Source organism: Drosophila elegans, unplaced genomic scaffold (assembly GCF_018152505.1).
Source record: "Drosophila elegans isolate 14027-0461.03 unplaced genomic scaffold, ASM1815250v1 contig_476, whole genome shotgun sequence".
NCBI classification, from domain to species: Eukaryota; Metazoa; Arthropoda; class Insecta; order Diptera; family Drosophilidae; genus Drosophila; species Drosophila elegans.
Window position 1 is genome coordinate 9,162,412 of NW_024545863.1, and position 25,047 is coordinate 9,187,458.

Below are 25,047 nucleotides of genomic sequence, written 5' to 3' on the forward strand. Positions count from 1 at the left end.
ATGGCAGAAGAAATTTCTTGTTGCATGCTAAACTAAAACAGGAGAGAAGGGGATATGTGTGGGGGGGGGGAGTATAGGGTCAAGGTCGGGGGCCCTGGTATAGTGTTCTCTTCTTTCATTCTGCTCCGTTTGAGTTTAAAACGTCTTCGATATTTTTTTTACAATTTTAAATTGATTTTCTTTTTATTGGAGTTTAATTTTATGATGATTGGGATTACAGCTATTTTGTTTTCTAATTAAAATTGATTTGTGTATTAGTTTTAGTTTTTACTAATTTACAGACTGTTGAAGCGCAAATAAGTTGATTGATAAGAGGGAAGAATTTGCATTTGTGTGTTATACCCATTTTTTTTTTACATCATATTCCTGATTCTTCTTTTGCTTCTCGTTTGTTTTGTTATGGGGCTAAAATTTAAATTTGCTTATAAAATCTGGCTCTTCTTCTGTTCTCTTATGAGGCTGAGTTTACGTAAAGTAGATTTTGTGTTTTTGTTTTGTTTTGTTTCGCTTAAATTAGTTTGGGTTATAAATTTAAATATAGATATTTTTACGCTTAAAACTTTACACACAACTTAGTTTCATTAAGTTTTGCTGATTTGCTTTTTTTGTGTTTTGCTTTTGGATTTTTTTTTGTTTGTTTGTTTGTGGTTTTTGCAATCAAATAATTTAATAATTTGTAATTTGCTGGTTTTTGTTTGATTTTTTTTTTGTTTTTCCATTTGTATATAATTTTAAATTATAAACACCCCCAGTTTCCCAATGTTGTAGATATATGCGTGTATGAGAGTGTGTTTGGTGGACGTCTCCTCTTAGGGTCCATAGCCATCCGAACCAAAGTCGAAAAGCCGATCGATGCCCTCATTTGCGTTTAGCGCATACGGATAGTCGTTATCGTCCGGTGGATTGATGGACACAAAAGCAATGTCGTTGTTGAAGTCTGTAAATAAAAATGCAACACGTTACTTGGTATTTACGCAATGTTTCATTGAGTTTTTGGGCATATGACTGTTAATGGTTTTGGTTTTACATTTTTGAATTATTGTCGATTTTATTTTTTGCCGTGGACAAACATAGAAGAGGAAGAGAGAGCTGATAGAGCGAGAGATGTTGTGGATGCATGTTTGAAATTCACGCCAGAGCTGAATCTCATGGTGCTACAGAATTTCAATTTCAAAATGAACAATTGGCCCTGGAGCGGTCAGTGTTGTCAGTGCAGACCCACGAGAATTCAGTTCCAAAATGAATTTGACACGAGGACGATTGCTGACGAGGCGACGGGTAATATGTCGATGTTTATACAAGTATATACATTTATGCACTATAGTTTTTGCATTTTTTCATTATATTATTAGTAAATGGTTAGTATGTTGACGTCAGCACATGAAATGAGTGAATGTTTGGTATGATGTTATGATATATTAAATGTTAAATAAAGTTAAGGTTATTTTTTTTTTTGTTTTAGTTTCAAGAATATTTTTGTTATATTCGAGGTGCCACAGAAATCATATCAGCTTTATTGTTTATCGATTTCAAATTGTGTTGCCACAGACTAGAGCTCTTAAACGATACTAATGAATTTGCATATAAGCTATTTCAGGCGCTATTGATAACTTTACAGCAACAACTAAACAATTTAAAACTGTATGTTTTTGCGTTTTACCGTTAATTTTATTTATTTTATTCATATCATGGATAATTTATAACTCGGTTTTTTGTAATATATCAAACAAGAAAGGAAGCAAACTTCGGCAAGCCGAAGTTTATATACCCTAGCTGCTTTTACAAAAATTAAATATTCTTTAAAAAATCTAATTTTTGACTTATGTATGTATATGTTTTCATTTATTTTTTAATATACCGATTGTTCCCATGGAAGGTATCGTTGTTCCGTTTTAATCAAATTTAAATCGTAATTCTGATAAATTAACCATTATTTTTAAGAGCAAAAAAAAAACTACAAATATAAAAAGTTATAACCTATTTTCTTGTTTTTTCTAATGTACTACCTAAAACAGAAAGTTGAAATAGTTTCATGCAATCTGAGAGACTTCTATGTGTAGAAACGGACGGAGGGACAGACGGACATGGCTAGATCGACCCTCCAAGTTATGCTGATCAAGAATATATATACTCCTTCACTGCGTTGCAAACTTTTGACTGAATTTATAATACTTGGTACACAAAGTTATTTCTGCAAGTAATGTTAATGCTGAGATTTTATTGGTTTTTCTTGAAAAAAAACTAGACAACTATTGATGTTTTTACAGGTACGAAATTTAAACAATTGTGCAGGACCGGATTGGCTTTTTGAAGATTAGGTAAAAATTTCTGTGACACCCCTGAAAAAACCCAGAATGAATAATGCAACTAAAATACAAAATTAAATTGTCAATTTTGAACTGATTCTCGTTGGCCGAAATGTAGCAATATAAAAATAATATGTAAAAGAAAAATTGTAAGAATTTGGAATTCGTAAGTTTGTTAAATTTATGTACCATTCCATTATCTTTGGTTTATGTTGCTTAAAGGATTTTACACTCAGCAAGAACTCAGACTGTGATGCGGCTTTTGGATACACGCAGGTCACAGAGAAAGTTCTTGACAAGTGCTCCTCATTGTTAACTAGGTTCAGTCCATGTAAGAACTATAGTTAGATGTTAACTTCGGTTATTTACATAACGACGACACAAAATCTCAGGCGAATACGAAATGATCATGGATTAATGGCGGCGGGCGATTACAAGTGCAATCAAATTTAATTTTATTTACAGTTGTGGTAAAAATAATAGTTGTCAAAAGGAATAAACAAAAATTGTCACATGGGTAATTCTCTACTGTCGAATGCGACATTCGTACGCACTAAAAAAAACAAGCTCCAAATGTTTGTATTATTTTTACAAAAAGCTATTATTTTAGCTCTTGATAAGCACTCAAATTGGTACTAAGCTGAGTTTGGGCAATTGTTGGCTTTCAGGATATTAACAAAAATCTGAGAATCTAAATCTAAAAAGCTTGCGAATGTTAGCTACGCAAACAGAAATGACTTTATTAAAAACCAGTTCAAGCACTGATTTCAGCAAAACGTGATCGAAGATTTAAAATTAATTTTAAAATGTTATAAATTGATCGTTCTTAATAAAGATTTTCGTTTGACCTTAAAATATTAAATAGTTTTTTTTAATTGGATTTTTTAATAGACATTTTAAGCGACATTTTCTTGCATCATACTTTTTATGTTGTTTTTGTGCTTTTGAAGTAATTAGAATTTCAATTATTTACATTAAAGGAAAAAAAAATATATATATATATTCCTTGCACATCCTTCCATTTTTCTTTTAACTTTACTTTTAATGACAAACTTTAAATTTGTGTAGATGGCATAAATTAAATTGCAACTCCATTAATGTTGTTTTGCCTCCATTGTCATCTTTCATCTGCTTTAAAAAATATATATAAAAACAAAATATGTGCTCATTGGTCTAAAACTTTAGATGCAATGACCACATATGCTATTTGGCATTTTTTTTATATTCTTTGAATATAAACCAAGATTTGAAAGCGCCCATATTAACGCAAAACAACTTTCTTTAAAAAAAAGTACAAAAACGAAAAACCAAACCTGCAATAGAAATGTTCAAGACAGAACTTTCGCACTTGTTCGACTTTGCATCGAAATATTTCAAAATGTGTTAAGAGTAAATCGAAAATTGGCTTTCGTTAGTTAGTTTTAAATATATGTGAATAGAACATATATATATGGACTTTGATGCGGTTGACCTTTCTGGAGAATTACCCATATATTGATCATAAATTTAAATTTAAGTTATTTTAATTTTTAGGACAACCATAAAAAGGCAAAAAAAAAACGTTTTGCTCTGCCAAAACTTATAATAAATGCGAAAATACAACTATTTCAATTCGTTTAAACATGTACAACTATTTTTTTGACCGCTGGAAGGGCAGAACACAGGACACAGTTGGCCACAAATACTTACAGTCCGAGCCAATGTCGCTGAAGAGCGCATCGAGGCCCTGGAGCGTGACGTTGCTGCTGTTGCTATTGGCATCGCAGTCGGCCACGCTGGGCGGCAGGCTGTGGCGGCCATGGCTGAATGGTTGATGGATATGAGCGTTGGCGCCAGCGCCAGCGATGCTGCCAAAGCCGCCGTCAACGCTGCTGATGCTGTTGTTGCTGTTGTTGTTGTCTGCTACGGCAGCGAATTGCGCCTGCAGCGAACTAATCGCCGATGATTGCGTTACTGTTGCCGCTCGAGGTGTTGCAGCTGATGCTTCAGATGTTGTGGTTGCGTCTTCCATTGCACAATTATACATGGGCACATCGCTGCGTCGCTGGCTGCTGCCGTAACTTATTGTGGATGGTTGGGAATTACTGTTGCTGTGGTTCCCGTGGTTGCTGTTACTGTTGTTATGACTATTAAGCGTAGTGTTTGCTGCTGCTGCTGCTGCTGTTGTTGCTGTTGCACTGCCTGCGGCAATGGCCGCGGCAGCTGCCGCCCGACGCCGCTTTGTGGGCGTGGGGGGCGAGGATTCTGTTAAGCTGCTAAACAGCTCCTGGATGGAGGTCTGCTGGTGCTGCTGCTGCTGCTGCTGCTGCTGCTGGAAATGATGGCTACGAACCACCGGATTCGTCAGCGTAGGCACCAGCTGACTGAGCTCCGTGTCCACATCGTCCTCCTCCGGCTGCTGAAGCATCTGTTGATGCTGCTGCTGCTGCTGCTGGTTGAGTTGATGAGGCTGGACTATCGCAATATCACAAATGTTATTATATTCAGGATGGGACTGCTTGGCGACTTCCTCGATCGATTTACTGAGGTTACGGGCCGAGCGGTAGGGTTGGGCAACTGTAATTAAGAACAAAAATAAATAAAAAATCAATAATCCTTTTTATTTTCTTAATATAGTTTGTTTGTTTTTTTTTTTTCAAAATGGCATTAATTTTTGACAAATTCAAAGAAGAAAGTCTACAACTCACCTAATCCCTTGGTACTCAGGGCATCAATGTTGTTGAAGAGCGGATCGTTGGTCGGCGGATGCAGTCGGGTGGAGGTGGCCGTTCGAACGCATCCTGCTCCGGCTGCTCCAACGTAGCCCACGCCCGCTGCAATCGGCGAATTTTCCGGCGAGGTGTCATGGCAGAGGAAGACGTTGATCTCTCCGCTGTTCTCCGCCTTCACGTAAATTTCGCGCGGCAATTTTGTGTTGGGCAGCTACAACATTTAAAAAAAAAAAAAAAAAAGTGATAACCGATTATTAAAAAAATGCAATAGAAAAATACAACAATTAAATAAAGATAAATTGCAAAGTGTAAACTAACTTTTGAGTTGAAGGGGGCGTTAGAAATATTTAAGCGGTCGGCGACCGCTCGTCAGCTAAAGAGAAATGCGAATGAAGCGCGCCTGAGAATGATCAGTTTTTTTTGCCGCTCGCTTATTTTTAGAAAAGATATTTGCTATGAGCTGTTTCTTACCCTCCGTCGTCTTCTTAAATGTTGTTCTTTTTTTTTTTTGGCTTATCTCTTTTGCGTTATTGTAATTTCAGAATCGGCAATGACCGTTGATTAAGTGTTTTTAAAGATACATATATATAAATGTTGGTAAGTTATGATTTCAGCAGTTTTAGGCAAGTTTTACTAGAGTTTTTTTATACAGTCTAAGGCTATCGAAAACATTGGGCGGCGATATAGTTAAAAACAGTACGGCATCTGGAAGGTCAAACAGCGACAGCGGCAATTGGAAAACATTGTTGGACGAGGCCAGAAATGTACTTTATATCAATAAAAAGGTGGCTAAAAGGAGTGGCGAGATGGGCGGGATTCCATTTTACTGCCGTGTCTGCCGCTGCGATGGGTTTCTATAAATAAGCGCCACGTTTAATGGCACGCAGACGCTAAGAAGAAGCACCACTGACAAAAAAAAATAAAAAGAAAAGCTAGCAAAGCTAGCAAAGAAAAGCTCTGAAGTAGAAAAATGTTTTTGGAAACTGCACAATATGGACACAAATATATGACTCGTTAATACATAAATAAAAAATGGGCAAGCCGTCAGTTCCCGATTTATAGAAAAAATCAAAAGGATTTACTATTAAATAAAGTAACTTTCAATGTTTCAAACTGGTTCATTGAACACCTATTTGGCTTGCGTTTCAATTTTTGTACATCTTTAATCTATTTTTTTTATATTTAATAGAATATTATATTAATTTTTATAATATTTTTAGTAAATATCTTGAATTATTAAGGTAAAAAACTCAGTATTCAGCCTTGTAATGCAAAGGAAAACTTTCAGATGTCAACAAAATTTATTTAATTGAATTAAATGTTATTTTCTTTGACTGTATTTTTTCTTGTCTTTTCTCCAAGCATTAACTTAATTTAAGAGGTTCTTGTGGGGGAGTTCGGTCCAAGTCATAATCAGTCATAAGTTTTTTTTTTACTTTTGATGGGCAGCTCGACCAAAATTTCCTAAACTTCCAGATCATTATTTCGCTCTGGATTACCAAACAGCAAAAACTACTCACCACAAGCTTGGCCTCGGGCGGCGCCTTTATCACTATGACGATCTGATCTTTGAAGAGATCCACGTTGAGCAGGTCGTTTTGAGTAACGTAGGCCATTCCCCCGGAATTTTCCACCTCCTGCGAGATCTCGGCAAGGTTGCCGCGCATCTGGTCGATGGCCATGTTGAGCTCGTTCTCCAGCTGCTCCAACCTTTCCGATTCCGCCTCGATGTGCCGCGATCGCTCCTGGCTGACCATCGACTGCCCGCAGCGCCACTGGATGTTGTTCTTCGACTTCTTCTCCAGGATGTTAATGCCTTCAAGCACATTGGTGATGTCGTAGATGCGTCGCTTTTGAACGTGCAACTTATTGGAGGCCTCGTTCAGATCCACCACGCCATCTGGCGACTCTTGCAGCAGGTCCACAAACTTCTTGGTCAGTATGCCCAGCGAAGTGTCTGCCCGATTGCGATCGCCGCTCGACGAACTGGCCACAGAAGCTGCCAACTGCTGCTGCGGCGTCGACAGCACAAAAGAGTGATGAGATGCCGGCTTGGCCACCCGCTCCACCACATCCTCGTCCAGCTCGCCATCCCCCTCGTTGTGCACCTGGTGTTGGCTTTGACGCAACTGCTGGGGCGTGCTGCTGGCCACATGCTTTTGGTACACCACCGTCTGATGGTGCGCGCTCTGTTTGGCCTGCTTCTTCGGGTGGATCTCGTCGCTGACGGCGTGTGGCCGGCGTTTGACCTGCGTTGAGGATGGTGAATTAAATTATTGGAGTTCTTCTACGGTAATTATCATAAACCTATTGCCCTTATTTTAGAATTCAAGTTTTTTTTAATGGAAAATACAAATAATAAAACTCCGCCTTGCTATATATCATATGTTTGAGCAACTTAGTTTAGAAACAATAGTAGAGTTCTTTTGTGCCAGATTCTGAAATGTTACAGCCTATGCACTACACACAGTAAATTCGGTTTATAGCTTAAGCTTAAACCATAGGAAATTTAAAACAAAAATTATAATAAACTGTACACAGAACAATAGAGGTTTAGTTGGCGACATCTGTAGAACTGCATTGCTAAAACTTGACGCTAAAATTATAGCCTACTTTGAAAACATATAAATAAACACATAACAAACTTTCCCGATTAGTAGGCGGTAGAGTGGGCGTGGCCACGTTTCAAAATAAACTTTTGCTGTTGTAAGAACACTTAGAATCTGCATGTCAAATCCTAAATCAGTAGTTTTTATGATTTTCGAGATCTCGACGTTCAAACGGTCGGACAGACGGACATTGCTAGTTCGACTATTGATCCTAATCAAGATTATACATACTTTATAGAGTCCGAACCGCTAGATGTTACATACTTTTCAACGAATACAATATAACACATCCTCCGCTTACACATTTAAGTAACTCTCACATGTCCCTAAGACCTATTTATCATGTGATTTTCACTAAACCGCAACTCACCTTGTAATAATTTGTGATATCGTTTGTCTTGCCGGTCGTCTTGCGTTGCTGCTGATGTTGGTGATGATGCTGCTGCTGCTGCTGCTGCAGTTGATGCTGTGCATGGCCCGCCGTTGCCACTCCCCCCGTGGCGTGCCCCTTGTCCAGACTGATGTAGACATGATCCCGCAGATGGGCTGCCACGCCGCTGTTGCTATTGCTGTTGCTGTTGCTGTCGCTGCTGCTCAAACCGTGATCATAGTCCAGATCGATGGCCTCGTTCTTGATCACAATGTTGTTGTTGATGTTGGTTGTGCCGCCGATCTGGTCGTAGTTGAGTCTGCGGGCGACCATTGTGTGGCCCGTTGCCCCGCCTGCGCCATAGTGTTGCTGGTGTCGCTGGTTGTTGCTGGCGGTGTTGTTGTTGCTGCTACTGCTGTTGCTGTTGCTGTTGTTGATAGGGGCAACATTCACAAAGAACTTGGACATTTCGATGCCGATTCCTCCCTTGATTTTTCGGCGGTGCTCCGCCGTACTCTCTCTCCTTCTCTTTCTGTCTCGATATATATATATAAATATATATATATGTGTATATACTATATATATATACTGTTGATTCTGTTATGTTCGCCTCAGTCGGCTATATATGGTATTAGTTTGTAGCATACTTTTAAGCACTGCCTTCGAAAAGTTGCCACCCAGTCGCAATTTCCAGATCTCGTGTGGTCGACTGCACTGTCTGTGTATCGCTATTTCTCTTGATGTTTTTTTTCGCTTATCAACTAAATTAGCACCTAAAGATTCTTCACATCTGCAAAAAGAAAACAAACGAAAAATAGATAAAGTTAAATTTTGTATTGGGATTTTTATTGGTGATTATTTATAGCTTGTTTGACCTGCTTTCTCAATATTTTATGCATTTGGCACATTACACTTTTGATCCGTCTCTTATTTGTTCCAGTCGGGCGCAACAACAAATTAAAATGCGCCACCGACAAGCGAACGAACGAATGTACATATGTACATACATATGTGGAAATGAAAATAAACGCGAAGCGAAAGGCAAAGGCAAAAGAAAACAATTTCACGACTACAGTAAAAGAATGCTGCAAAAAATACATGGCTGATAGGACAAAAAAAACAGGTAAGTAACCAGTGAGACTACCCGGCATTTTTATGGCCAAAAAAAAAAAAAACCATCGCGTTAATGCAACAATTGTGATGATAGACAGCGAATGCTAACTTTTTCAAGGAGAAACCAATTAAATATTTAGGGCCTTGTAATGTCTTTTAAGGGGGTTAAGTTACATATATTTTTTTTTCTAATGTACACAATTTGAATTGAACAATCTGATTAAAGGTTTAACTAAATTGTAAAGACTTAAACTTGATATAATTAAATGTGTTTAAAAAAAGGCGTATAAATTGCAGCCCAAAAACCACATAAAAAAGATGATAAGCTAAAAAACCATAAGTACAGAAACAAAAACAAAAAAATGGTCAAACGAAAAATTCTAATCTTCAACGAACCGGATTCAACAGATAGGAGAAGGGGCAAGGGGGAAAGGCCCGCTCTGAAGCATGCCGAAACTATTTCTGAACCCAAGGAGAAGACTCGCATAAGTTCGCGCACAAAATGTCAATAAACTCGGCAAAAAAATATTAAGCGATCAATATGTGTGTGGACGAATCAGAAAGCAAAGGCAACAAACGCAAAAAAGAAGGCAAAATATAGAAACAAGAAAAACCAAAACGTAAAAAAGAAAATAACGTTTTTGCCGCGGCCGGCCCGAACCGCTTTTGGCGAAATAAAAGCCACAGACACGGCCAGACTTCTTCTAAACACTGAAAAGAAATCACATATGTATGTACCAACTTTTTATAGATAGAGATTTTACCAAACCAAAATGGAGTTCATTAAAATTTTAACACAATTTGTTGTATGAAGATAGCAATTTTTAAAAAATATTTATTTATTACACACATTGTTTAGTCAATAATAATAGTATATAAAATATTTTTTCCTGAGTGTTCCTGATTCCTCTAATTCCACAAGACGCTCTTAAAGTTCATTAGAGGAATTCTGGCCCCATTCGTGTACAAAGCGAGTATGAATGGAGGGACAACAACAAATTTAAAAGCTCAAATGAGCGTAAAAATAAAAAAAATAACAGGCAGGTAAAACTGGCAATTAGCGCTGCTCGCCCTGCATGAAATGTTATTTGCATAACGCATAACAGAAACTGTTAACCAAACAGCCAACGGTACACTGTTTTTCATCAAATGTACTATCTGAATAGGAAAAAAAAAATTAAGAGTTATAGCGCAAATAAATGTCGGCAAAGTAAACTGAACAGAGACCTCTAAAATGTCACATGGAATTTGCTGATATTTGCAAGAAAATGGAATGGCAAACGCGTCAGGTAGTAAAACCACCGAAGATGGCATTGCACAGTGGCCTCAAATTCCAAAGAAAGGGTTTATTTAAGTTTGCTTATTTTAATAAATATATAAAAAAAATATTAAAGTTATGTCAACGATTAAATGCATGAATATATTTTGTGTTCTTTCGTAAGCCGAAATGAAGCAAATGCGTAAGGGAACTTAAGAATTTTAAATAAAGTTGGAAACCAGGCTAAAAGTTTTATAATATGCTTGTATAACAATATTTAAAATTAAATATTAATGTAAATTTATATAATTGCTTAAGCCGTCTATGTCTCATGGCTGTTGTTATACGTATGTGAGCTAACACAATAAAACAAGGCAATGTAAAATCACATAAGACCTCAAGCCATAGGTTAAACTCAGGTGCAGAAGCGAATTAGTCATAAAGCTAGAGAAGCATTTCTGTGGTTCACGTACCAGGGTTTAAATTGCTGTCTCCGTATGCAAAAACGAAAAGGTGTGCTTTCGCTGATGCTCCGAAATCGAAATTCTATTAATTTGTTACTTTGTCGTTACTTTGCTTTAATACTTTCGTGCATTACAAAAACTATGATTACAGAATGTGAGAATTAAGTTTATTGTTACACCAACTCGACGTAAAGATTTAGAGCATCCTTGTAAATATGGGATCAAACTGGTACCCCAAAAATAACTCATTAGAAATCTTCGTCCATTAAAATTAATATTTAAGGTACTTGTACACACACCTTGCCACACTTCTTGCAGTCTTGCGTTGGCAACAAATGAATTCCCTTTTTCCGTATTCATTTCTACACTAGATAAAGTTTTGCAGTGTTGCTGAAAGCGTGTACAAGTGTGTTGGTGTGTGTTTAAGTTAAAAAAAAAAAACGGTATCCGTTTACAGATGAACGAGCTCAGGTAATTCAAGTCGAATACAATGAAACCGTATACTCTTTCTCTTTCTCCCTTTGAAATAAATGTTAAAATCATGTGGGCCAGACAAAAGGCGAATGCAGAAAGAGAAGAGAGATGGAAAGGGGTACCACACAGAACAGGTACATAGGTCTCGCCGATTGAAATTTCCAATTTAAATTTCTTTTGATCGGCACGCAAAATGCGAACAAGTAGCTGGAAATATTTTGCATCTAAAATTACGGTGAGAAGTATAAAATTACCAAAACAAAAAAAATTTTAAAACGCTATATTCAAAAAACCCGACTGTTAGATGCCTGTTTACTTAGCTATCTTACCAATTTTAGAGCCGCAAAAAGGGATACTTTCGTACTTTAATAAAATGTGGACCATGTTGTGCCATTTATTTATTTTTGCAAATTTTACATTGTCATTTAAAGTTTTAAACAATAAATTGCATCTAAAAGTATTGACACAGGCATCACAGGGTCATCTCATAAATATGGATCGTTTTCCATTTAAAAGGTAATGAAATTAAAATATTTTTGTCAATTTTATACATCAAAATTTATTTTGCGTACTAAGTTTCAGAACACAAAGTTCATAAATAGCAATTGTGATAGACTTTTGATTTCTTTCGAAATTAATATCTTTTTGATTTGCGACAATTCAAAAGTAAACAACCCTAGATCAGCTGTTCGTGTCACTCATTCAGTCACTCAATGGAATCAGGCACATTTAAAAAGTCCACTAATGCGGCTATGCAATCAGGCTATTACTTGAACTCTTGACACAAACACAATTTTGGTTATCAAATTTGGTGACAATTATTTATTTTATAAAAAAAATGAACTATATTTTTATTTAATTAGTTTCTAAATCGGCACGCTGCTTTGGAAATTTTAATTCTCAAGGCTGATTTTACTGCGCAGCTTTGTGCCGATTTAATATTCAAAAACAATTTCTTTTCCACTTTCATCCCAATTTCTCCTAAACTAATTCGACTTTATAAAATTCTTAGTATGCATGTATTATAAAAGTAAAACCTTTTGATTTCTATAACATTTTAAAAAATCGGAATTTTCTTAGTTGATACTCAATTTTGCGGCTACATACATATGTATGTATACACACTTTCCGATGCTCATCGTCACTACGTGGAAGACCGTCCACGGTGATATTTGTAAGCACTACCGCCATCTAAATCGCCAAGAATAAACACGATTTTTGTAACCCTCAAAAGTGGAATCTTGAAGGTAATGTACCTTTATCTGTATACTAACAACTTCTAAGTGCACTTGTTAGTCATCTCTGATACATTTATCTAACAGCAGAAGGCGAAGCAGAAGGCAAAGCAAAAGGAGAAGCAAACAGAGAGAAATAACATTATGCAAACAGGGAAATGAACATGAAAATTCGAAGCGGTGAACGGAAAATCGTGAAAAATGTGGCCTGCACAGCAAATACAATAACAAGTATTTTTTAATTTTTGTTTTTTCCTCTTCCTCTCTATCTTTTCAATCAACATTGGCGCAACAGAGCGGAGCAACAATAAAAAGTAGAATAGCTTTTCCTTGCTTTTGGTTCTCATTGAGTGCCGTTCACTTTTTATGTCTGATAAAGGAAAATGCTAGAAAAGAAATACACATTATGTAGGGGCAAAGTAAATAATTCAGCTGAGGTTTGTCTGGGTGGGAGAGCCAACGAAACGATACAAGGCACGCATTTAAAAAATCACAACTTGACTTATTATTATAACCAGGGAAAAAACAACCATCCAGCACAAATGATTTAAATGTTTACAACACGATAACCTTTCAAAATGTGATTATTCACTGCTAAATGCATTCGATAACTTTTATAATTTGGAAAGAGTGTACATATTCACTTTAGGTTGAATTTAATTAATAAAGTAAATTAATTCAATTAAGCGATGATATGCCCTTTAATAAACAAAAAAGTAAACTTTTTTTGTTTTCAAAAATTTTTTTAAAACAATTTTTAAAACACTCAAGATATCTTTTTTTGTGTCTTTTTCATAAAGATTTAAATATTCCTTTCTTATATTATGCTATAAATATGTACAAAAGATATAAATTAACCTTTGATAATTTTTTCTCTTGAATTAAATCATAATTTTTATATTAGCAATTCAAAAAAAAATTGTTTTTATTAATTTCTTGTACCTCATACACATTATTTCCAAATGCACTTAATTGCTAGCAATTGATTAAAAAGCATACATATGTATGTACTTACATAAATAGCATTCCCCATTACCGTTATTAATTATGTAGTTCGTGCATTTACATGGTTATTAATTATGCATTTTGTTATTCATGCAGACACACAACCTCACACAAGCGCAAGCACAAGGAAACATACACACATACATACATACATATGTACATAGAACCGCTTATAAAAGGTTTCGCTTTCTTTTTGCACATTATTTTGCATGCGCAGTGGAAAGGCACGGGACAAGTGAAATAAATACAAATAAATACTGTGCGAGTGTGCAAGGTGTTAAGCAACAACAATTGCAATTGAGAAAAAAAGTGAAGCAAAAGCAAAACAAGAGGAAGAACACGAATTTTGTGTATTAAGCGGCAGTTGAGAGAGAGAGTCACCACTGTATGTGTGGGATGCTGTTGGGAAAGAGAGCAAAAGCCGGCCCGAATCCGAGTAACAGCTGTTACTCACAGACACAATCCACATGGAACTTTTCCTTGTTGTTGTTGGCTGAGAAAAGAAAGGTCTACATGGTTGCGTTTTTTTCGTTTTTTTTTTGTTATTAGGTAATACTCTAGTTTTGGGTCCACGACCTTTATTTCACAAAAAAAAAAGTTTATGTCAACCATGGTTCTGTTGCAATCGAAATTTAAATATTCTGTTTCACTGTAAAAAGCATTGGTACAAAAGTACACTGAAACAAAATAAAATAGGCGTCGCATCAGTTTTTTCATTTGAGAAATCCAAAAATAATTGCCAACTGGCTGAGAAATGAGAAAGAGAAGGCAGCTTTATCCAGGGAGAGGCGCACAAAATGCGTCGCAAAAAAATTTCGCCCACAGAAAACTGAAAACAAAAAGAAAAACCGGGAAAGGGAGCAGTTGTAGAAATTCAATGCCGGCACGCCAGGAATGTTCCGGGAAGTCCCCCTTATTTATATACGAAATACATACGTAATGTATAAAACTTCATTTCACTTGGTCACTCAAATTTGATAGATGACGCATTTAGAGTCAATCAATGTGTACTCAAAAGACCTGATAACAGGGGCCGTATATAATGTACATAAATGCATATGTATGTATGTATGTATGTACATATCTATACCATATTGAGCAGCTGCTAAGTACGTGCTCAAATTAAACCGGAAAAGAGTGGGATCAAACACGGTTAAATTGGTTTAAAAATCCTAAGAGTAAAAACCAATTAGAGCTTTATTAAATATTAAAAAACCACCAAAAATAAGTCAAACAACCAAAAAATTAATCTTGTGAAAGGGTAACAAGGGTGAACCGGCAGATGTCAGAGATGTATGATGAAAAATTAAACATACAACAGTGAATGAATGGTTTAAGTCTTAGAAACCACCAAATTAAAAAGAAACCTAAACAATGTTAAGTACAACGGTGGTTTGTTTAGCATATTTTAATGTTACAAAATGTTTAAAAGAATGACCTATTTGTCATGAATTGGTTTAAATTCGTATATTAACCACGTCAACACGAAAAAGAAATGATATTTACTTTGATCTTGAAGTGTAAAGAGAAATAATATAGTTTAAACCTTTTATTTATATAATTTCATTTCATAAAAGATATCGTTATTGTTAATTATGTAAATTGATTTTACCACATATTAGAAAACATTATAAGTACATATTAAGTTTTAAGAAAAACACGCGTTGCCTCTAAGTACATAGAAACTTTTGTCTGCAGCGCTTTTGTAAATCTAGTAAATAAATTAATTAAGGGGCGCCATAAAGAAATCGCCGCCGAGTTTGGGCCATCAAAAATTGAAACTCAACTAATGGGCAGCAACGAATTGGATTCGTTATCTCTCAAAAGTGGAGCATGAGGGATTGAATGAGTGACTACTTTTCACTGTAGTTTTGGAGGTTATTTGGAGGCTTAAAGCGGATCCCCAAAATAAATGATTTATAGATCATCGGTGTTGTTTGAATACGCACCTAAGTATTGGAAATTTTGTCGCCTTTTTTTTTTACATGCTATCTATATATCACTCGAACAACGAATTGCTCTTTTCCACCGCCGTCTACTACTTGCTCTTTGAATATCACACACGTTTCATATTTGCAATTTCTTTCTTCTTTTGCGGGTGTTTTGCCTTTCTTCGTTTACTTTTGTTTCCACGTATTATATACTGCTGCTTTTAGCTCGTCGACTCAGTCTGTTGGTGTGTTGTGTGTGTGGGAACTTTTAACTTCACTACGCGACGTTTCTCTTTTATATTATTCTCTATATATTCTACGATTCTGTGCGTGACGTCAGCAGTTCGAGCATTTGTTGTAGATATCACATTGTTGTTGCACGCGCGCACTTTTTAGCTGATTTTCTGTACGTTCTTAGCGGTTTTGGAGCCTTTTATAGTTGCAGTCTTTTCGGTCTTGTGTTTTCCCTCTTAGTTTTCCATTTTCACATTTTTGCGGACTGAAACTGAACTTCTTGGGCCACAACTTAAACGCAAAATGAGTGTGTGTGTTGGTTGTGCCGCGTCTTTTTTGGAGTAGCGACGTCGCCGGCAAAAACGCAATCCACACGCGGAGCAAGAGAATCGGAGAGAGACAGACAGAGAGAGAGAGAGAGAGTTAGGGCAGGGAGTCGCCTTACGTCAAACGGAGAAAACGTAAGCACCGACGCAATCGCACTTTTTATTACTACCAAACTTTTGATTATTATTATTGGGTTAAGCTATATTTACTTATTTATACCTCAGTCTTTTACTGTTTTCAGTTAGCTTTTCTTCTATTTTATCGCATTTTGTTTGACGATTTTACCCAGCGACCGCTCGTAACGTGTTTTTCTGTCGCACATGTGTGTGTGCGGGCGGCAGCGGCAACAGCAGCGACGTCACGACGCGACAACAACGAGCGAACGAATGCGGCGAATCAGAGAAAATACCGAGGAGCTACAAAACATACGTCGACTCTTGCTGCGGCGAATTCGCGGCGGCAGCAGCTGAGCGCCGATGACACTGAGAGAGTGGAACGTGGGTTGAGCTTCCAAAAGGGAAGCGAGTGCAGACTGATTGTACGATAGGTTATCAAATCAAAACGTAAAAAATGTGTAATCATTGTTTAAATTTTGTATTATTTAACAAAGGGTTAAAAAATCAATCGTCCAATAGAGACATTTATTAAGAATCGGTTAATTAATGTTTACCACTTTAAACATACAGTACGTATGTTGACATTTTTAATAATTGTAAGTTTCCCAATTTTTCTGAAACCAAAAAAAAAGAGTAAATGTCCCCGCATAGGAAATGTTTATTTTTATTCACCTTCCCCAGTTATCCAATACTACATACCACGATTTTATACTACTACACCATTTTTTTCCCCTTACACACGGAAACTTAAAAATGAGAAAAACCTTGCTTATTGCAGCGAATTAGCGGCATCAGCTGAGAGGGATTATGAGAGGGCAGAAAGCGAAAGCGCAAGAGAGTGGAGCTTGAGTGGGGCTGCTTTGTCTCTTTCCCATGTGGCATGTGGAAGCCAGACTCAAGTGTTTGGGGAGAGCGGCTTTTGGCCCCATCCCTTTTTCCACTCTCTCGCTTGCGGCTACACTACAAATCGGCTAAAAATCGCTCAGACGGAAGTGGCCGACAGAGGGGGTGGCATGGCCCCTCATCCACTTCTCCTACATCATCTTTATCTTTATCAGTTGTATGCCAAGTGTTGCATTGCATTGCAGTGACGACATTGTTGTAGTTGCAGCGCTGCAGCGTTGCTGATTTTCAGACCATATCAAGAGGTCATTTTTTAAGGCCGGAAATGACATTTTTGGCACCATTTAAAATTCGTTCAATTCAATACTACTTTTTATTTGATCAGTACATTTTTTAAATGTTTAGGAGCTAAATTCTAAACTAATTCACACAGGACTTTTTTTTTTATATAATTTTGTCATTACAGGTTAATCTTCTTCTCCAAAAAAAATCACAAGATTTTTTCTTTTATACCTAACAATCAATTTAGTTTCATTTACTGCTGTCGATAATAAAAATGAAGTATCAATGTCAAAATACTGAAATTAATCAGACAAAAAGAAAAAAAATTTTATATTTAATTTTTAAAAGTAATTAAAATTGTAAATATTGTAAATATATGTATATAATCTTGAGGAGAGTCCATGTTCGCCTGTAGGTTCCACTGTATTGCACAATTGAAAAGCGAATTCGATGTTTTTAAATAAATAATCCCAACAAATATTTTAAATCAATAAACCGTTTATGTAATCAGAGTTTGTACTCATAAATTAGCACAAGTCGCTCCCGTTTTGTGTATAACCGCAATCTGTTTAAATATTTAGTAGGGTAAATGTTATATAGGAAAAACAAAGAAGACCACTGGAAAGTTGGTTGAGATAGTCGCTTACATTCTTCATAGTTCTTCCTATATAGGATAACATATTTTAAGACCCCAACAGTTGTACACATTTTGTTTTCCACCATATTGACTGCTGCCTGTAGGATACACCCTAACTTTGTTGGCGATTACTCAGAAGCTTTATTCCTTGATTGACGACAGCAGCAATAAGTCTGCAAAGTGAACGGAATTCTTTTCGGGCTGGACCATTTTTTAGAGCGCCTTCTCTTATACATAGCCCAAAATGTAATCTCCTTTCCAGTTTTCAATTGCTTTTATCCTTTTTTTTTAGACATTTTTTTTGGGATTAATTTAGTTTTTTGTGCCTTGGGACTAACATTTGGGTTTCTTGAGTAAGGAGGCGCAGACACTTACAGATCCGTGAGTGTGATTTTTTTCGTATTTCTCATAAACCAGACCAGACAACAAGAAGAAGAGGACAAGGGCGAATCACCCCTCACGGCCGCATAGAAGTGAAGTTTGGCCTTCCACATCCATACTCTTCAGCATATGCAATTAGAGTAGTCTATGTTTGATTTTTTCCTCCCGTTTTTTTGCAAGATGTTTTTTTTTTTTTGCCATACAGCAGAGAGAAAAAAGGGAACTTCCCACGATCCTTGGGTGGACTCTGGTACTTGGGAAGACATTTTATGTGCGCAGTGTCATAAATACTTTTAATTAACTGGAAATGCGTGTGCGAGTGCCTGGTTTTTTTCGCCGATCGTGAGTATCTCTGTATCCGTTGTATGCTCACTCCAGAACCTTAAAGAGGGGCGTGAGTGTTCTGGGGCGTATTTACCATAATTTGCTTGATTTTTTTCCGTATGTCATATCATAAACTTTTACGGATGGGCAAAGGGAAAGAGAGAGTGAGAGAGGGGGTGGAAGACAAAGCACTGGCATAGATACGTTTAACACAAGGGCTGAGCACATATTTGAGCAGATGTTTTTGTTTGGGCTTAGATCAATGAACTCATTGCCTAAAATTTAACTTAGACACTTGCAACTTTTCCACAACGATTGCGAGTAACATAAGGTGGAAAGATATTTTTATTGGGGGGCTTTAACGCCTTAGAAATTTCATTGAAATTATCGAAATAAATAAAACATTTTTATGCTATAGACATATAAAATCATTTTTAGAAGCATTTTTTAAGCTAACGTTTTTAATACAAATCATGGTTAGTTAAATTCGGTTAAAGAAAAAGTTTCGGCTGTACTTCTGGTTTTCTGATTACGAATAAATAGGACAAAGTTTGCGAAAAAAACGATTTCTTGGAAAATAGCTGTAAAAACGGTTGCTTCTGGTTTTTTGGCAATTTCTCGCAAATTCGGCAAGTCGAAGTTCATTTAACTTTGTAGCTACTGCAAATATGAAATATTCTTGAACACACTTAAGTTTTGATTTATTTGCACATGTTATTAAAAGCATATAAGCTATGTAGATAGAATTAAAGCATAAGCAAATAAAACCAATATTGAAATTTCAAAAATTTACACTGTAAACTGATTTTAAGTCTAAGAAAAGTAAAATTTTATCAAGCTTCAAGCGTTAGATATGCGAAAACCGTAGAGATGATAGCGATAGTTTTGTAAAATATCGATAAGAGTTTAGTAATGGCACACCGATCTAATTCATTGTGCGTTCTTTTTAAAATTACGATTTGAAGGCAAAAGTTTTCTGCATTTTTCTTGTAAACTATAAGCTTTATTGACCAAGTATAAAAAATCAAGAGACATTTGAGTTGTTCCACGAAAAGTTTTTTACTGATACTCTTCATCCACTCCTGTTCATAAATATATTAAATATTGGCTTATTTCAAAACCAGACGTATTTAGCCGACAGCGTTTCGAATCTGTCACCCCCGATGAAACTGCGTCAATCGTGCATCATGCTCCTCGTCAACCTCGTCATCCTTCTTTTATCCTTCCCTGCTCCTTTGGCCATCACATCCCTGCCATTTCTACCTCATCAAACTCAGAGCAGCAACCCCTTTTCCTTTGGAGGTACGCCGCCACCCCCTTTTCTACCAGGAAGCCAGACATATGGGAAATGAACGAGAGTTGTCGGCGGATAAGGGAAAAACAAGAAGAGGAAACCACGTCTCCGGCATGGAATGCAATCAGCAAGCAAACTACTTGAGAGTCTCAAGCCGCGGCGCGATATTCATATTCGAAAATAAAAGTGAAACAAAAAGGGGGAGGTGGACAGGAAGGAAGGTGGAACGACGCGACTGTTGAAGTTGACGTCGAAGTCGCCGCCTGTTTGACGGAATGTCAGTCAGAGGTGTAGAGCCACGGGGTGAAGTTTTTAATTCAGAGGCAGCAGCTTTTAAAATACACTTGGATAAACCAAACACTAAATAAATTTCTTTTTTTTTTTACTATATATAGGAACACTGTAGTCGAGTGCCGACTATTTGACATCCGATAATCAGCTAACCAATTTCAAAATAAATATGTTCACTGTAAAAATTGGGTTTAGATGGCGCCATTTGCCAAAAAATGTACATTTATGCTAATAATTTCTAATTGAGCCGAGAGATATTGACCGAATAAACATATACAGCTTAACTGGCATATACCATAACTCAGAGTAACATAACAGACTTTCGCGCGTTGTAGCCATATATTAAAACAAACTTAATAAAAATGTTAATATTTGTTAAGAATCTTCCTTTAAGTACTAACAAATATATTTTAATAATGTACATTTTATAAATAAACCTTTTCATGTCACGGCTTCAGTTTTCTTAGGGAAATATTTATAAAATCCTTTATACTGACACTAAAAATGTGTACTGATCATTGAACAAAGTATATTAAGGTCTGGGCTTCCTTGAACAATTGTTATTTTTCCATGCCAATAAAAAGATATATGTATGTAGAATTTCTCAATGTTTTGATTCTTAGTTTATCTACTTTTCCCCACCAGTTTGGCTGCGGGAAACATTTATTAAAAATCTCGATACACATGCTGGATTTTCTACAAAATTGATTTTGCCGTAAGCGCCTTCCTCTTTCTTTTTCACTTTCCCTGTTTCGAACGAATTTTTCTCCCCACAACATCTATGTTTCATACTTTGCACAAATTGAACATTAATTCGATTTTTATGTTAATTATTTTTACAGACTTTGCGTGTGGGATTAATACGATTATGAGTCAGTTGAAATTTATTATTTTTGTTATAAGGGATTCCTTTTATAGCTTGAAGGTATACATATATGTATAATTTACTATCTAACTATTTTATTATTCAGTTAGATCATATACCCTCTTTCAGTTGCACAAAAACACAACGACTACTATCAACATTAAGACGTGCGACACCACCGGAACATCTCTCCCAATTGAAGCTCCATGTGTGAGAAAGAGAGAAATACCTAAGTGGACTACCTGAGCTCAATCTGTGTGAGTACGATATCAACTCACAGATACTCTGAAATGCACACACTAATTTAACAACCTATATGGTTACACATTCTCGGCTTTGAGTTTGGTTTCGGTTGCCGCCAGTTTCGATGCTACTAAATCACCTTCAATGAACTTTATTGACGTCTATCTATATAACGTTCTGTAGGCCACAAAGAATCTTTTTAACTGAATATAATTTGTATATACATTTAATTATATATTTACATGTAAGACCAACAAATAAAAAAACTTGCTGATAAAAAAATCTCGGGACATGAGTTTATTTCATATTTAGTTTGGTCTTAAGATATCCTTGTATTACTTAATTTAATTTCTCTCTATATACTTACATAATTGAAGCCTTGATGAAGCAATTTTTAAATGTAATCCAAATAGGTTTTTTACAGTATTTTGAACTGGTTTTATTTTATCGGGTAATTTAGATTTTTTATTTTCTTTAAAGTTACGATTAACTAAATACAAATTTAGTATTAAGGTATAATAAATAAATAAGCGTTGATTTGCTTAAAACGAATTTGGCTTTAGTTAGGCTTATGTCAAAAAGATTTGTATAAATAACTTAATGAACTTTTTAAATTAATTTTAAAACAATTTTGAAGTAACTTTTAGAATAGAAACACTTAAATAGTAATGAGATTTTTAAGAGAAACTTGTTTCGTGAAAGATTTAATAATAAATAACAAACAGAAAACTTGAAACAATTTTAAGTATTGCAAAGAATCAGATGTACATTTTTTTGTTTATTTTTTTTTATGAGTTTTATATTTTTGTATTGATTTATAAGTTTTGAGTAACATCCTCGAAATCCGAAACATTAGTATTGATGTTTATTTGTGGGTTGTAACATAACAGAACACTTTATAAGCGGTCGTTTATTTTCCGTATCTTGCAGATACATTTAACAGAACTTTATGTATTCTTTAAATTTTGCATTTCAATTTTTGTTTTGCTTCACTGGAGCGCATTTTGAAATTTTTGTAAATGAATTGCTAACGATAACAAAGTAAAAACAAGCAACGCGCGAATAACGACGATTGATCTAAAGATCCGGAGATCCGTTGATAACTTCTACTTTCAGCTGCGTTCGATTCGAAAATGTTGCTTACTTTTCCCTTGATACAACAAATTCCGAAAAACCCGGCGAAAAGGAAGAAGAAGCGCCGGGGAGAGAGATAGAGGAGAGAGCACTAAAACAGGAATGCAATTGCAGGGGGATCGAAACACGAGTGCGAGTGCTTAAAGAAATATCAGAGAGAGGGAGAGAGAGAGAGAGAGAGAGAGAACTCGTAACGTAACGGGGCGTATGAAAAGGAATGCAGTAGGGTAACAAAAGCAATAAGGGAGGATAGGGCATTGCATTCAGATCGAAGAGACTGGGAAAGGGAGAGGTCTACAACCCGGAGAAGGAATGGCAACGAGCTTTTCTCCGAGGTGGCAAGGACATCAAACAATAGACGTCTGGACAGATATTTCTTAAGCCTTTGTTCGGAAATCTTTGATTGACCAAATGACTTAACTACCGGCGGCTCTTTGAGAAATACTATTCCCAAAAGTCCCAAATTCATACAAGAAATACACACAAAGAAACTTTGGTATTGGTATACTTCGTTGTGATAGTAATAAAGGTTGTTTTTACATATAATTTATAAATGAAAAAATTTACTAAAGAAATAAAAATGTTTAGAGCAGGCGAGTTTAGACAATCTCTCCTGTATCCTGTAATTGGTTAATGTGTGCATATGATAAAAATTGTCTGTACGCTTCTAAATATAATAAAAAACTTTTGTTTGTAACCGAATATCTAACTACAACTAAGATCTCTTGAATCTCTTGAACTATATTTAAGTTTTTACCGGTTTGTCATAAGCGTGAAATTGATCGTTTCATACATTAAATAGACTAAAAACATATCTCTTGATTGTAGCAAAAATGTAATAATTAAGTAAATACAAAATGAATTAAGAATTACCCAAAAATTGTTTAAATTGTCTAAAATTAGGCCACGTATAACCAAATTTGTCAAACATTTGTTACTAAAGTAAATGGGCTATGCTCATTATGCAAGTTACTTGTAGAGTAAAACGGTTTATTGTATTTCTTGAAAAGTATGTAACAGGTAGAAAAAAGCGTTCCCGACCCTGTATATACTGTATACCTTATATACTTTTGATCAGGGTCAATAGCCGAGTCGAACGAGCCATGTTCTGTCTGTCTGTCTGTTTGCCCGTACGAATGTCAAGGCCTCGAAAACTATAAAAACATTAGATTTGGTAGTTAACACGCAGATTCTAGGTATACCAGCTGGGCAGTCGAAGCTAAGTCCCGATTAATGTCTGAGACATATTTGTTATGCAATTGGTTGGCTAAAAAACTGTTATCTAAAAGTTGAGGTACTAGACAATATCGATTTTTTTTGTTTCTAGGTAATTTAGGTCAGTTTTTTTTATGTGTGAAACGATCAAGAGCATCTCCATAGAGATTCCCTTTAGTACTCACTGACAGCTGAAGTTGTCTGACATGGAAATATCTGTTGTGGACGTTCATAAGTACCTTGATCATCATAATGATGTTGACAGGTCTGTGAACGTTAACCTCAGAACTCAAGAAATCTCTGCTGAAGAGTGTGCAAAAATATGGTTTTATGGTCATGCAAATCCAACAGATGAAGTCCAAAACAACCGAAAATCAGATGCAGAAAATCTGAGAAAAAAACGAAAAATATCGCGCGATCGGTACTCACTTAATAACAGGGAGAGCATAGGACACGTCCTCTTATTTTGATTGCACACAAGAAATAAGTTATAAGACATTCATTAACCCCACTTCACAATCCGCCAATTTCTGAAATTACCAATCATATATAAAAAAACAAATCCATTTGTTTTCGGATCATAATAGTTTGTGCTTTTTATATGCATTTGTTTTTATAATCAATAGGACTGGAAACGCATCCTTCAACCTGTTTTACACTTGTCGGGGAATACATTTTTACTGTACGAGGAAGGGTTTAACTTTGGAGAATCATTAACAATTTATACCATTTGTTTAAGTAAGGGGAAGACCCCACTTAAAATACAAAAGTTACAACGTTGCGGAGCCTGTACTGTACGGCTCATAGCTAAGAATTCCAGCAGGATATGGACGGGTAGTACAGACTGCTCAGGACATTGCATTGAGGAATGGTGAACGGAGAGCAGGGTACTAAATTGAGCGCCGAGAGGAGAGACGCGAGCTCATGGTTTGTCGGGGGCTCGATGAGGTTTGGCAGAGGGTCTTTACTGACGTATTGCTGCGATGTATACGATGTATACGCATGAAACATTGAGGAATAAAGGAGGCAAATAGTTTGCAGCTGCCGCTTTATGGGTTTGACTACCGCTGGCACACACGAAAAGAATTGAAAACAAACCTTCTTAGCGCATGCCACAAACAAGAAGAGGCATACTAGGAAAAAGTAAACGTTGCGAAGGATGTAGATATTTCTAGGGTCAGACGGCTCTTAGGGATCAGGATGATCCTAGCAGGATAGGGCATTTTCAACTATCGATAAATCTTTCGAACCACTCAAACACCTGTTAAACAGATTAAAAAATACAAATAACATGGAAGATCCCATAACAGAAAATAAAAAGAAAATAAGTTATCCATTGCCGTTTTAGTTATTTTAACCCTTTCATACCCGAATTAAATAAAAAC

At 36.0% G+C, this 25,047-nt stretch overlaps 1 protein-coding gene across 5 annotated transcripts in view; it reads right to left on the minus strand.

Moving 5' to 3' along the window:
* Positions 1-341: 341 nt before the first annotated feature.
* Positions 342-25,047, minus strand: part of LOC108141058 (transcription factor E2f1) — a 46,192-nt gene continuing 21,486 nt past the window's right edge. For 2 of the 5 annotated variants that reach the window (XM_017264208.2, XM_017264209.2), the window contains exons 3-7: positions 7,997-8,786; positions 6,538-7,266; positions 4,994-5,228; positions 3,996-4,862; positions 342-937 (exon numbers count right to left, since the gene is read on the minus strand). In XM_017264208.2, coding sequence (XP_017119697.1) covers positions 810-937; positions 3,996-4,862; positions 4,994-5,228; positions 6,538-7,266; positions 7,997-8,464 — 2,427 coding nt within the window. In that variant the 5' untranslated portion in view covers positions 8,465-8,786 and the 3' untranslated portion in view covers positions 342-809. Of the gene's footprint in view, positions 938-3,995; positions 4,863-4,993; positions 5,229-6,537; positions 7,267-7,996; positions 8,787-15,494; positions 16,410-21,680; positions 21,700-25,047 lie in introns of those variants that run through there. The other 3 variants (XM_017264211.2, XM_017264212.2, XM_017264210.2) reach the window with 3 other exon arrangements.